The sequence below is a fragment of the Carcharodon carcharias genome, chromosome 13 (genome assembly GCF_017639515.1).
Source record: "Carcharodon carcharias isolate sCarCar2 chromosome 13, sCarCar2.pri, whole genome shotgun sequence".
Taxonomy (NCBI): Eukaryota; Metazoa; Chordata; class Chondrichthyes; order Lamniformes; family Lamnidae; genus Carcharodon; species Carcharodon carcharias.
In genome coordinates this window covers 118,906,823-118,922,532 of record NC_054479.1, presented here as the reverse complement: position 1 = coordinate 118,922,532, position 15,710 = coordinate 118,906,823, and the positions used below count along the sequence as shown (strand labels likewise).

Here is a 15,710-nt window from a genome sequence, read left to right as displayed (position 1 = left end):
AGTTGATTGTGGTAGTGGACTCAAGTATTAGATTCAATATGATAATTTGTACTAGATATGGAGTCACCTGACCTGGGGGTTGAAGGTCAGATAGCACATGTTGGATTCTGCCATGATAGAATTTAGTTACTGCAGATATGTGTTCAGGTTAGGAAAATGTGTTATCAATAAAGTTAGCGCAGCTACAATGTCGACAGCCTGTGTGCATCATTGAAACAAAAAACAAGACAGCAGGAATGAACTGGGTTGCAGGGCGGGTGCAAAACTCAGGGTGGGTAAGGGGAGGGATGATGGATAGGATAGCAGCACCGGGGGTGGCAGAAGTGCGAAGACCCTCCTCCTGATTTAAAGGGCTGCTCCTTGCAAGCTCTATGCCTGCTAGGAAGCCTAGTAGCCCTAAATAAATCAAAGTAAGGAACTCAGTAGACACAGGGTAAACAGCCCAAATTTACGCACAGACAGTTCCCAGTGGGATCATCAGTGGGGCTCCCACGGAGCCATTTCTGATGAACCAGATGTTCAGGGTTCCAATGTAATTGGCTCCCCCAGAACACCCGATTCCGATGTGGCCCTCAATAGCGGTGAATGTCTCAGCTTTTACTGCTTTTGGGACCAGAAGAACTGGGCCAATATTTATTGCAACACTGACCCACCATGATCGAAAAAGTAACACTTAAATACAATGGTAAACATTTAGCTGCACACCAATATATATTGGATGAAAATAGTCTACTATACTATCTTACTATGTATGGAGACCATCACTGCCACATTCAGCCAAATATTCCTAAAGTCTTCTTGGAAATAGATCAAGGTTGCAAATAACTCTCTGCCTATATTTTCATAGCATCACAGAATGGTTAAAGCACAAAAGGAAGACATGCGGCCCACCGTGACTGTACCAGCTCTCTATGAAAAAATGATGGTTGTCTTATAACATTTTAGTCAAAGGAAAATGTTAATGTTTTGCTTTGTGTTGTAGCCTAAAGAATTTTGTTAAAGTGTATCAGATCATCAAAAATGAGAGAAACAAGTACGTTAATCTCATACAAAGCGCAGCACAGGTATCTGCAGAAATGCGGGAAAAGATCAAGATTCTACAAAATGAAATGGAAATTCTCAGGACTACTACACTGCTTAAAGACAGGTAAACTCAAAATATAGGAGCTTAACAATAGAATTGGACGTTCTGGGGAGCAAACTTACCCTGGGACCCAAAACTTCCAGTTTGCTAAAAATAGCTCTGTCGGAACCCCCATTGATGATTCCACATGGACCTGTCAGCACATAAACTTGGACTGTTTTCCCAAGATCTGCTGAGTTATTTACATTGATTTTTTTAGGGCTGCTCCTAGCAGCTTAAAGCTTGCTAGATCTTTAAATCAGAAGAAATATTTTCACATTTCTGTCACCCAGTGCTGCTAAACAAACTAACGTGTGAACAAAGTGCACAACTATGTTTTGAAATAGAAAAATAATATATATTTATTTAATGGACAAAGGTTAGTATGTGTTAGCATGAATAATTTGTGGCCTTTACCTCTCATGCCGTGGACTGACAGTTTCTATTTTACTTGTAAGTTCACAATTTTGATAATATTTGAATATCAGTACAAAAAGTCAAAAAAAGAAATAATTTTCGACATTTATCATCACACCTAAAAATAACTTGAAATCTTATTCAGTGTTTTTCACTGATGTACTCTTTCTTATGTGAAGTGCATGAATTAAGCAGTACTTCAAGTTTATTTAAAGGAACCACAGAAAAGACTACATGTTATTTAATGATTATCCTAAGGGAAGAAAAAGCACATAGCACTTTTCACATACCTAAAAGCATCTCAAAGGTGTACACATACAGTTAATTGCTTTGAAATGCAGCACCTATTTTGCACGTAACACATAAACATCAAAAGGATTAATGACCAATTAATCTGTTTTTGGTGATGTCAGTGGAGGCAGGAATGTTGGATAGGACATTAAGGGAACCTCAAGTTGTGTCATGGAACCTTTAACCTTTAGAAGAAGCAGACATAGTTAAAAAATAGTGGGCTAAAAGTTTGATGGCATCCATTTTTCTTACTGAAAGCAAACACCTAAGAACCCAATATGGTGGATGGTATTCTGAGCTCAAATATTACAGTTTTTCTAGTCCAAAGTCTTTATTGAACTGCTTGTAGTATGGCTGCTTGCAGAGAACTCCCTCATGGCAGAGGTCACATGACTATGGCAAGCCAGATAGGTCATGTAGTAATGTTGCACTTCAAAACCCAAACATCCCCCTTTTCATGACAAGCAAAAGACACAAACCACCCATTTTCCCTAACAAACAAAAGATACAAACATCCCCCTTTTCCTAAAGAGTAGAAGACACATTTGCATGCATGTGTGAGTTACCAAAGTTACCCACTATCCACCCACCATTCTCTTGCATTAACAACTGTTTGTTCTACTATTCAATCTCTGCACCTGCATTGCATACATAGTCTTTAAATTGTGCAGGTCTGTTGATGGTATGCATGCATGTTGTCATTGGCTGTTCATCTGAGTGATGTTCCTTGTTCGGAGAGTGTTGTTCCCTTGACACTTAATTGCCATGGTAACCGTTGTCCCATTGCAGTTGTTGGGACACATGGATTTCTGGGATTGAGTAGTTCTGTACTTGGTACAGCTGGTGAGATCCCTTCTTCATGATAGGCTGTCTGCAGTGAAGGAACAGCTTTGCTAGTTGTTTGTGTTTGCTTGCGGTGGTACCAATATAGTTGTTCACTTCCACCGCGTACGACCGAGGTGACAACTTTTCTACGCATGTCCCAAGCTGCCACGTGGGCTAACTCCTGTTGAGAGCATTGAAGGTTTGTACCCTGACTGGCACTTCAATGTCCACCTCTGGCAATGGCTTAGCAGTCTTCTCAAAATGAAATTTGGCTTCCTACCATTTCACCTTTATTTTTTTCACTCATACCTGTTACTACTTCTGGTTTCAGTAGCTGTTTTGCTATTGGAAGAGTAGTTTGGGTGCAGTGTGACATTAGTCTTTGGACTGGACTACTTTCTATGCATTCATTTGGTGTGTTTCTCCACTCTAAGATGTCTTGTATACATTTGGTAAATTTCTTGATGATTCCTTTGGCGATTTTTATTGCCACCTCAGCCTTTCCATTCGACTTGGGATAATGAAGAGATGATCAGTACTGTTGAAATTCCCAATCCTTTGTGAAGCAGCTGAATTCTTCACTTGTGATCTGAGGACCATTGTCACTCATCACAATGTCTAGAATGCCATAACAACTGAAGTGTGCTTTCAGGCATTCTACTATTTTTCCTGTCACTGTTGAAGTCAGCCGGTCTAAGTCCCAGTAGTCAGAAAAGTAGTCCACAGTGGCAAGATAGTCAGTTCCTGCTATATTGAAGAGGTCTATTCCCAGCCTCGTTCATGGCCTGTCTTGGATGTCTTGTGCCATCAGCGGCTCTCTACCTTGTTTAGTTTGGTATTTGTTACAAGCACAGCACTGGCCAATGTGATCTTTAATTTAATTGCTCATGTTTGGCTAGTAGAACATTCTCTTGCCTTCCTCTGACTCGATTCAATTCCTTGATGGCCTGCATGCATGCACTTCAGCGTCTCTCCTCTCATCTCCTGAGGGATGATTACTCTATTTCCTTTGTACAAGATGCCATCTTGGACTGTCAGTTCATTTCGGTATGCCCAATATGCTCGTGTCCTTGAAACTCTTAGTCCATCCTTTCATCACTACTTCTTGTAGCACTTGGAGAGCTGCATCTTGTTGGGTAGTTCAATTGATTTGAGCAAGGTGATTGTCTGTCAGATTCAGTGTCTCTGCTGGGTTGATGACTTATAGATCATGTGGAGCTGCTGCTTCATGTTGAACCTGGAAAATTTCACTTTCTGTTGTGGCATCTTCAACTTTCTTCATGGGGAGTGCTGTTCTTGACAGCATGTCAGCGATGTACATCTGTTTCCTTTGCTGGTATGTGAGGCCCAGATGATAAAGTAATATTCTTCGCAGACACTTTGGAGCAGATAGTAGTAGTTTGAGAAAAACGCTTTGAAGTGGCTTGTGACCAGACTTCATTGTTAATTTGTCTCTTCGAAGCAGGTATTGACAAAAATGCTCACGAGCAAAAGCAATAGCCAGGCACTCTTTCCCAATCTGAGCATCGCGTCATTCAGTTTGTGTTAGTGCCCTGTATGCAAATGCGACAGGTTGTCATTGCTGCATTAGGGTTGCTCCAAGACCTGTCTTGCTGGCATCCTATTGCAAGGTGACTTCATCATTGATGTCATAGTACTTTAGCACTAGTGTTGTTGTCACTAGCTGTTTTATTTTAGTGAATGCTACTTCTTGTTCTGTTCCCCAATACCACTAAATACCCTTGGCAGTGAGCTTGTGTAATGGTTCATACTCCAATGACAAATTAGGCAAAAATTTTGCTAAATAGTTCACAAATCCAACAAATAATTGCGCTGCTTTCACATCTATTGGTTGCAGCATCACTGCTACAGCTCTCACCTTGTCAGGATCTGGGCAAAGACCTTTTGCTGCCAGTACATGCCTTATGCACTTGACTTCAGGCACCTTCAATTGCAATTTTTCTTGTTCAGCTTCAGGTTCATCTGGTGAGCTCTCTCTAGCAGTCGTATTAAATTCTGATCATGGTCAGCTATTGCTTCTTCCATTGTGTCTCCACAACTATAGACCAGTGGAGCTCAGGGAAGCTCACTGACTATTTCATGTGTCTGCGTTGGTACTTTTCTGGAGCCATGGAAATGCCAAATGGCATGTGCAACCATCTGTATCTCCTGAACTGCATCCAGAATAGAGCTAGAAAGCTGCTACTTTCATCCAGCTTCACTTGCCAGTAACCATCCTTTGCACCTAGAGTAGTAAAGATCTTTGCCTTGGCAAGTTATGGCAAAATTCCTTCAATGGTTGAGATTGAATATTGAGATCTTTTAAGTGCTTTATTTAGTTCCTTTGGGCCTAAGTATACTCTCAGCTTTCCAAGTCATTTCATTGCTACCATGCTGCTAATCCAGTCTGTAGGAGTTGTGACTTTCTTGATTGCTCCCTTTTTTCCCAGCTCTTCTACCTCGTTTTTTAATCTTGACTTGAGGGCAGCTGAAACTCTTCTTGGCAGATGCTGAATTGTTCTTACACTCTCATCTACTTATGGATGACATTCTAAAAGACATCCAACCTAAAAACACATCTTTGTACTCCTCTAGGATCTTTTTGGCAGTCAACGGTTTTGTGTGCTGCGACGCGTTGTGAATCTCTGTTGGCGTGTTTAGGATTACCAGCCCAAGCTTTAGACTTGCTGCAACTGAGATGATTGGCCTTTGCTTACCATCTATAATCTGGAACTCCAGATCTTCATTCTTGCAATGTATTGGGCTCTCAGATTAATTTGTCCTCTCAGCATGAGTATCATTTTATCATATAGCCTCAACCTCACTTTCAAGGGCTTCATTTTTGGACCATCATGTTAAGCCACTTCGCACAGGTTTTTGAAGGTCATGATGTTGCATGACGCACAAGTGTTTATCTGATACTTCATATTCACTTGATACTCTCCTTCTGTGGTCAACATTGTAACAGTCACAAACCATTTATCAACTGTAGACTTGACGGAGCCAACCTGCTGTAGCGTGTATAGTGCTTCATCTGACTCTTCTGCTAATATCTCTCCAGTGGCCATTTGTGTAAGCTTGTTTTGCTTCTTTCTAGCATGTGTGAAATGATTTGGCTTCTTGCAGTTAAAATACTACTTTCCCCATGCTGGGCAATGTGACTGGAGAATTGATAATGGGGAATAAGGAAATGGCAGATAAATTAAGTCAATAGTTTTCATCGGTCTTCACAGTGGATGACACTATAAACACTCCAAAGATATCAGATAAGCAAGGAGCTAATGGGAGGAAAGATCTTGTAACAGTCTCTATCATGAGAGACAAAGTATTTGAGAAACTGGTGGTACTAAAGGCAGACAAATCGCCAGGACCTGACAGCCTGCATCCAAGGATTTTAAAGGAATTAGCTGCAGATATAGTGGAGGCATTGGTCAAAATATTCCATAACTCACTGGATTCCGGGAGGGTCCCAGCGGATTAGAGAACTGCTAATGTGACGCCCCTGTTCAAGAAAGGAGGGAGACAAAAAGCAGGAAACTATAGGGAAGTCAGCCTAATATCTGTCAATGGGAAAATGCTTGAGTCCATTATTAAGGAAGAAATAGTGAGACATTTAGAAAAGCTTAATGCAATCAGAAAAAGTCAACATAGTTTTGTGAAAGGGAAATCATGTTTGACAAATTTGCTAGAGTTCTTTGATGACAAAACAAGCAGAGTAGATAAAGGGGCTTGTATTTGGATTTCTAGAAGGCATTGGATAAGTGTAGTACAGAGAGATTTGGGTGTTCTTGTGCATTAAACACAAAAAGTTAGCATGCAGGTGCAGCTAGTAATTAAGAAGGCAAATGGAATTTTGGCCTGTATTACTAAGGGGTTGGGCTTAAAAATAGGGAAGCCTTATTACAACTATACAGGGTGTTGGCGAGGCACCTTGAGCTTTGGTTCCCATATTTAAGAAAGGATATACTGGCAATGGAGGCAGTTTAATAAAGATTCACCAGGCTGATTCCTGGGATGAAGTGGTTGACTTATCAATAACAGCTAAACAGGTTAGGTCTTAATTCATTAGAGTTTAGAAGAATAAAAGGTGATCTTATTGAAATGTACAAGTTTCTGAGGGGGCTTGACAGTGTAGATGTTGAGAAAATGTTTCCACTAGTGGGGGAATCTCGAACTAGGGGACATAGTTACAGAATAAGGGGACACTCATTTAAAACTGAGATGCAAAGGAATTTCTTCTCTCAGAAGGTAGTGAATGTCTAGAATTCTCTACCTCAGAGAGTTGTGGAGGCTAGATCACTGAAAGTATTTAAAGAGGAGGTAGATAGATTTTTGATATATCGGGGAATTGAGGGCTATGAGGAGCTGGCATGAAGGAGGAGTTGAGGCCTGGGCCGGATCATCCATGATCTTACTGAATGTTGGGGCAGGCTTGAGGGGCTGAACGGCTTACTCCTGCTCCTATTTCTTATATTCTTAACCTTTTTATGATGTCCTCCATGGCATTTGCATCCTGTCCATGATTGCTCTGCTCTTTCGAATGTCTCTCCGCACAATAAATCTCCTGGTCTCTTCCACCATACACATGCTCTAGCTGACGTTTTACAACCTCTGTATTCCTACACGCATCCATAATTTTCTTGAGCATAAGTTTCTCTACTTTCAGTTGACTTGATCTCACTGAGGGGTCTCATATGCCCAAGACAATTAGGCCTGAATTTACATGATTCTGCAAGCTGTGTTACTGCAGTCACATATTGATCAATGGGCTTCTTTTCATCTTGAGCTCTAGTGTTGAATACATAGTGTTCATAAGTTATGTTCACTTGGGAGTCAAAGTGTGGCTTCAAGGCTTTCAAGATCTCTGTTGTCTGTTTCCTTTGTTCGCCAAATAGACCTAGGGTGGAATATAATTTGTAGCAGTTTCTCCCCAGCAGTTAGAAGTGTGGCTACTCATATCGGCTCCGACCTATTAATTAAATCTGTTGTAATCTTGTAGTTTTGTCATTGCAAGTGGAAAAACTGCTAGTTCTGCAACATATCGCCTTTCATTTCTATTGGAGCAGGGAGGGGAAAGTTTTATCGTGTTGACTTACCCAGTATTTCGCTTGCAGCCCTCGGTTTTTGTTTGCCATTGCCTGTCCTTTTTCAGCAGCTTTTAACATATTCTGTGTTGCTTTCTTTGTAGCTGTGGCTTCTCTGCAGCTTTTCCAGGTTTCCAAACTGTATTTTAGCTCCACTCGGCACCATGCTTCATATATTATAGTCCTTCTAGCCTGAAGTCTTTATTGAACTGATTGTAAAATGCCTGCTTGCAGAGAGCTCCCTCATGGCAGAGGTCATATGACTACAGCAAGGCAAATAGGACATGTAGTAATGTTGCATTTCAAAACCCAAAGAGATGAGGTGTGCATGCTCATTTTGAGCCAGAAATGCACAGGTCATCATACTGGATTTGATTTCTTCATGGGTGTCAGGAGTGCATATCAGAACTATTTAAAGCAATTAAAATTTTGCTCTTTTGTTTGTTGTAATGATGGGTGGTCTGGTAGGGTTGGCTTTAGGGCTGGACAGTGAGGGAGAGCAGCAAAACAAGAGAACATAAGAGCAATGTGACAACCTGATCCTCATACCAGCACGACCTGTAGCTGTCAACATCACTATGGCCCACAAGTTCCTTTCAGGCTGCAATATGTAACACCATTTTCAGTCCACCACTGTGTGATGAAAGGCATCAAGGTTCCCTACAATAATTGGAATTTTTTACATTACTTTCCCCATGGACAAAGCAAAGAAGGATAAAAGGACACTAGCTTTTGCCAAAAGGGCAGGATTCCCCAGGGTGCAAGGTGCCATAGACTGTACCCACCTTAAATTGCATGCTCCCATTACCAGCCTTTAACATTTGAAAGGGATTCCAGACCTTCAACATTCAGCTGGTTTGCAACCATAGACAGAATGGGTGTGTCTATGCCACAGCTTACACAAGTTCTGTGACACTTGGGAAGAAGTGGCAGCAGTTGAGACTTCTTTTTCATTTATTGGATGTGTGATAGTGCTGGCAAGCCCACCATTTATTGCCCATTCCTAATTGTCCCTGAGAAGGTTCTGGCAACTAATTTGCCAGTAGAAGAGCCTGGTTGGTCATCAATGTAGCCTTGTCTCATTCTGCCTAATGAATCAGAGTTCCCCGTACACTCTCCCTTTTAGAAATGGAACAATGACTGTAATGATCCAATTTAAACATCTTTAAACAGGAGTGAAATAAGAAAATTATATAAATGTAAGAGAATAAATTAGATTTTAGATCAGCATTTCTGATATTGCCAGTCATATCTAAACTAATCAGTTTGAGGTCCTTACCTCAGTTATGGCAACTTATCAATGTCACTTCTCAATTCAAACCCATTACACCTGAAAACAATGGAAATGAAAATGGGGCAGCTTCTATAACTGGTGGTCATGTTGTAATAGGAAATCTAACTCCACATGCTTTACTCCAGAATTACTATGGTTATTTTCTGTGCCTGGTAATGTTTTATTATTGAGACGTATTTCATATCTAGCCCAGAAGTTTAAATTTTTTAAAATTTAGAAATATAAACTTAAATGTAAGACAATTCTCATTTTCCAGAAGAGAATGAAAGGTGTCTTAATTTTGTAGATGGAAATTTTGACAGAATGATTTAACTTTTGGGGTACAACGCCAACTTTACAATCCTTTTTTGAGCTTTTACTAACATGGACACAAATACTATTCTGTCAGTTTGAGAATAAGTGCAACTATTTTACCCTCAGTAATGCTGCTGACGCATACCTTAGTCATGGCAATGCTAACCTGTGTTCCTATTGCCAGTCCAAAATTTATATCACCTTTTATGCATCAAATATAATTTCATAGGCATTTGGAACTGATCTGAATTTTTCCCATTGATTTAAAATTAGGCTCATTATATTACATAACCTCTTAATTGTTCATGTGTGCATTAACTGCAACTCAAAATAAATTAAGATATTCACCTGTGTAACTTCATCTGATTTCCACCACAGCCAACTGCAAAAATACAAGTTAAAGCACTCTAACAGCCATGTCATCAGAGATAGCCTGCGGAGGGCTATTTGCAAAATCGACCAGGTGCTTCGAGATTTGGGAGAAAAGAGAGAAGGCCAAAAGATAAAAATTGTCAAACTTAGTTCCCTGATTAACCAGGCTGAAGAGGAAATGATACAGCTACGCAAAAAATATGAGAATGTTGTTCAGGTTCGCAATGAAAGGTAATCTGTCAAAATGGTTGTCAATTATATATAAATATTTATTTTTAAACTGTTTAACCAGAGATTGATCAGAAAATGGAGAAAGTTGTCTGGATAATGTAATGTGAATGATATTTGCGACTTCTCGCCAGACCTGCTGAGAGATCAAGTAATATCTTTGAAAAATTGACTAGCATTAGGATTGCTCTGTGAGGAGGTCTGAAGAATGAAATTGCATTCTAACTAAAGTTGAGACATCTTGACAAAATGAAAAATTGTCAACAAAAAAGGAACAAAGGGGATTTCTAAAAAGGAAATTATGTAGAAATGTACGATTATCGTATGCATACCACTCATTTCCTTCCCCTTTCCCACTTACTACTACTTACATGTATTTTCTTGCTTACTATTCAAAGCAGAAAAGCAGCTGTGAGAGTAAAGTGGTTTGTACTCATATCTCCTTTTTCACTTAAATAACAAGCACAGAAAAACACATCTGAACATTACAAGCTATACACTTCCATCATATGACAGTTTCAAACCTTTGAGGTTGGAGAGAATTAGAGATGTCCCAACATCTTAATTACAGTGATATTTCCTCAATTAACATCAAACTGGAGATTGCCTTTCTCTGTTATTAATAATGTGCTAACAAGATCAATTTCTCAGAAATAGCACATTTAAAGCTGCACTTTGTTGCAATTTCATTAACAGGCAATTAGTTGTAGAGAAAGACTGGCATTTTCCTGTTTGTCATTATAAGACGGATTTCCCCCCACCACCTGCCTCCTGTATACTTACAGAACAGTTTTAAGTGAAAAAATGCAAATAAATGCAATACCTCCAATAAACTAAATTACATTAAACTTGAAACAGTATTCGGGTGTCATTAACATTTAAAATAGGAAATCACCTGAGGTTATTAACTGACAACAGAGCATAAAAAACCATAAGGGTGTTAGCAAATTTTATATTTTGATAAATTCCCTGGCTGAACCTTTTTCTAAATCAATGACTAGACAATTTGTGATTTGTAATGCAATATTCAAGACTTGAAGATAAAAGATTCAGTGTCTTTAAAGATAGCTTTTTCCATCTGTACAATTTATCATGATTGGTGTGATTATCCTTAAAGGGAATATTTTCTAACTTTGTTGTATACCCTAATTAGAACTAATTGTATTACTCAACTGCATGACAACATTGTGTGGGTTATTCAGTAAGATACTGAAATCTTCAATATTTTCTTTTAATATAAATTAGTCTGGTTTGTAAGCTGTATTTAGCTCACAGTGTGTGGGTGCAAGGTGGATAATTGACTGCAGAAGCTGGCATACCCAATTCACTGTTCTCTAGATTTATAAACATTTTTATAAATATAAGCAAGTCTCATTACTCCTCAAATATCATGGAAATTCATGATAACTGTATTACTGCTGAATCCTATTATTTGGATGAGCTTCTTTCTGTATCACTGCTCACATGTAAAATAGGTACAATATTGTTCAAGTGGCCTGGCCTTTAAGTGTTGGCTTCTTATAAATGTATAGCATTTTCAGTGTTGGTCGGAAAAGTTTGCCTTATATTTTATTCATACACGTCAAAGGGACAACTAGAAAAACGAAGACTTGTTGAGACACCCAAATAACTTACGTGGTGAAGTATACAAGAAGCGCTCTGAAACTAGGGACAGCCTTCAATACACCAAAGCCTTTTTAGACTCGTCCCACGGATCAGCGCAAGGTGGTAGTAGATTTTATGAAAAAAATGTCCATTATGGAACGGGAAGATTTTTACCCAGCATCCATAGTGTCAGAGAAACTGCTCCATCCTTAGCAGGTAATAAGGAAGGCAAATGGAATTTTGGCATTTATTGCTAAAGGAATAGAGTATAAAAATAGGAAAGTGTTGTTGCAACTGTACAAGGCATTGATGAGACCGCACTTAGAGTACTGTGCACAGTTTTGGTCCCCTTACTTGAGGAAGGATGTAGTTGCATTGGAGGCGGTTCAAAGGAGGTTCACTAGATTGATTCCAGAGATGCAGGGCATGTCTTTTGAGGAGAGATTGAGCAATTTAGGCCTATACTCGCTAGAGTTTAGAAGGATGAGAGGAGAGCTAATTGAGGTATATGAGATGCTAAAGGGGATAGACAAAGTAGACGTGAAGTGGATGTTTCCCCTTGTGAGGCATTCTAGAATGAGAGGCCATAGTTTTAGGCTAAGGGGTAGTAGATTTAAATCAGAGATGAGGAGGAATTACTTCTCTCAAAGGGTCGTAAATCTGTGGAATTCACTACCTCAGAGTGCAGTGGATGCTGGGACGCTGAATAAATTTAAGGAGGAGATAGACAGATTTTTAATTCGTAACAGGTTGAAAGGTTGTGGGGAGAGGACGGGAAATTGGAGTTGAGGCCGAAATGAGATCAGCCATGATCGTATTGAATGGTGGGGCAGGCTCGAGGGGCTGAATTGCCTACTCCTGCTCCTAGTTCTTATATTCTTATTTTTTAGGATTGAATCCATGTGCAGCTCTATCTTAAGGATAGAACGGTTTCTTTGTTGCTATAAAGAACTCCCTTTACAACAAAAGCTGTTTCTGGTTTATTTAAATCTTTTTAGCACTGTATTATATCCATAGCCAAATTATGATTTTCCAGTACAATGAAAAACAAGTATTTTATACTGTAACTAACTTGAAATAAGAGGTTTTGGAACACAGTTACTTGAGTCTTAAGGCAGCTTGCAAAGTAATAGGTAAATGTGAACCTGGAAGGAGCACCCCTGTTTCTGGACCACTATGTTTAACAAATAAACATCACAACCATATGTCAAGTACTATCCCTGAGCAATGCCACTAGAGATCCACTAAGAATAATACAGTAAATACATTTTAAAAATAATATCATGAACAATTCCACAGAAGATCAATTGTTCCAAGTATTTTACTTCCTCATTCAGAATGTGTCAAACTGATGTCCAGTTATTTCTAGTTGGCTAAAAGGCCTGTAACTAAACAACTGCGCAAAGGAGAAGGTAGAAACAAGAAAACAATAACCTGATGCAGTGTTTGTGTTTTTTTGTTTACAGAGGCATACATTTGATTGAAAGGGAAGAGGAAGTTTGTATTTTCTATGAGAAACTAAGCATTCAGGACTCATTGATTAGTAATGGAGATGTGGAATTACACAGTATGGAGGATGAAATAAGATTCTTGAATATTCAACTGTCAGCGGAAAAGAGACAGATTGAAAAGGTTCGCAAAGATGTGCCAAGCAAACATGAAATGGAGTCAAATTTGATCACATTACAGAAAGAGGTGAGAAAAGCATAAATTCAGTAGTTTGTTCCTTGTTACTGAAAAGGACAAATTTCTTTGAAGGCATTATAAATAGATAGCATGGATTGTGAAATATTTTAATTTTTGGAAAGGCCTTTGACAAAGTACAAAATTAATGGTTTACCACAAAAAAAACATTAGAACCCAAGTTAGAAGACAGGTTTAAAAAATATGAAAGAGTACTCAGGAAGATGTAGTAAAAGATTGAGAGACGCGTTGAATAAACTCTGATGGACAGAGTTGTCAAAAAAAGAGCTGGAAGTTGTCACAATGCATTCATCAGTCACAAGTCAGCTCCACCTGAACTCTTCAAGCATGGCAAGACATCTCAACTCCTCCCACCATTTTCCACGAGTCAACCCACTAAATGTTGTACAAACAGTGGCAGGGCATTGCAACAATGAGGAACATGCATATCTGTCAGACTGGCCATCAAGAGGGCCATTGGAATCTTAAAAGAGTGCTTTTGCTGTCTTGATGGGGGCAGGAGGGCCTCTGCATTATTCTGAAGTCTGGGGCAGAATCTTCTGTCTGCCAGGTGGGCTGGTCGGGAGCGGGCGGGTGCAGGCAGGCGCAGAGCCGATTAAGGACTGCCCAGCGTGACACACACCCAGTAATGCTCAGTGTGGTCGGGGGGAGCAGGGGGAGTCAGGGCCTGCACTCTTTCGCACATGTCTGCGAAAGAGTGCAGAAATCTCTCTGAGGCACGGAGCTTCCTCAGGGAGATTAAGTTCAGATTGAAAGTTTGAAAAAAAGGAAGATTAAAATTATTCAGACATGTCCCCTCATGCGACAGTGAAACATGAGCTGGGATATGTTTATGAATTGTGATAACATCTTATCCCGCCCGTGGATGAGGTTTCCTGAAAAACACGAAGGTCACTTGGGCTCTTCGCCTGCCCGCCAACCTAAAGGTTGGACGGGTAGCCCTGTCAATTATCTAAATTGGTTTATTAATGGCCGTAACAGGCCTTTGACAGTTCAGTGGGCACACAGCCGCCTCCAACACTTGCTGAACGAAAGATCGGAATGATTCATGCCCGACGTCACCGCATGTCATTTTACACATCGACGTGCGGTGCCCGCCCTCGCACACCGATGTGAAAATTCTCCCCTATGTGTCTGGCTTAGTTGCACTTTGCTATGCTATATGCAAATCTGCCATCCAAAATGATGGACATGGACATTCCTGCTTTGGAAATAGAAGTAAATGGAGGAAAACATCAAGCTAACCATCACTAGAGGCCCCCTCAATGATTTCTAGGGTTGCCAGCCCTCCAGGATTGTCCTGAAGTCTCCAAGAATTCATGATTGTTTTCCTGGGCATTGTTGCGAGCAACACAGGAGGCAAATCATTCCGGAATTGCCTGTTTTCCATTTCCTTTGAACACTTCATTTATTAGAAATAAATTAGAGGTGGGGGAAAAGCCTTTTTACTGGGTAGAGTGATTGGATTCAAAAGAACATGTGCCAAAACCTGCATAAATACACTCAACTAGAATTGGCAACTCTAGTTCACAATTAGTTCACAACTGGTCAGTTCATTCTTCTCTTCTATTTAACAGTCTATATTTGTCATCACTGCCTTAACTTCTTCAAAGGACAAATTTTTCAATCTAATTTTCATGTTTGAACATCTCATCAGATCTATTGGCTTCTACATGACAATGTCTATAACAGGAATAACTTGCATTTATATAACACTTATCATATCCCTATCTGCATTTATATAATGGTTTTTGTGACCTCGAGATAACACAAAAGGCAGAATTTTCCCTGAATTGCACCAAGTGTGGTGGCGGGCATGAGAAAGGACGTTTTTCCCACTGGCTGCAAGGGCGGATTTTTAACTGTATCATCCGCTTCCTGCCTCATTAATATGCAGGCACAAGAAACACACCGTCTCACTGGCAGGCAGCCTCTGAATCACCTGCCACGCTGCTACCTCACCGTTTCCTCACTCCAGGTGCCACATCTAAACTGCAGCCGCACATACAGTTCTCAATGCTTGCAGACCGGGACTGCTCCAGTGAAGAGATGGCCCCGAAAGTCAAGAAGAGTTCAGTGATCTGCCCCTGGAATGCCTTTGGGAGGCCCACCGTGATGTCCTTTATCCCCGCTCTGGCCACAGGAAGTGCAGCAATCTCACCACTCTGGCTTGGGAGGCAGTGGTAGTGGTGATCAGTGCCAATGCTGCACAGAATAGGTTGGCCATCCAATGCAGAAAGAAGATGGATGATCTCATCTATACCAGCAGGGTAAGGCAGTCATCTCATCACTCTAAACTCTCACACTTAAAAAGCCATCACACATTCACTGGCATCTCACTCATTGCCAGCTCAAGGGACATCATCATTCACTCTCTCATGCACACTCTCACATCTCCATCTGGCTTCATCTCTGGAGACTGCCTCCTCAGCCCTCACCATTCTGAAGCCACTTGCACAGGTTAACATGTGCC

The 15,710-nt window shown here is 40.3% G+C and overlaps 1 protein-coding gene across 3 annotated transcripts in view; it reads left to right on the top strand.

Moving 5' to 3' along the window:
* Nucleotides 1-15,710, top strand: part of ccdc146 (coiled-coil domain containing 146) — a 147,019-nt gene that overhangs the window by 106,702 nt on the left and 24,607 nt on the right. For all 3 annotated transcript variants that reach the window (XM_041202745.1, XM_041202744.1, XM_041202746.1), the window contains 3 exons: nt 983-1,147; nt 9,707-9,931; nt 13,000-13,228. In XM_041202745.1, coding sequence (XP_041058679.1) covers nt 983-1,147; nt 9,707-9,931; nt 13,000-13,228 — 619 coding nt within the window. The remainder of the gene's footprint in view (nt 1-982; nt 1,148-9,706; nt 9,932-12,999; nt 13,229-15,710) is intronic.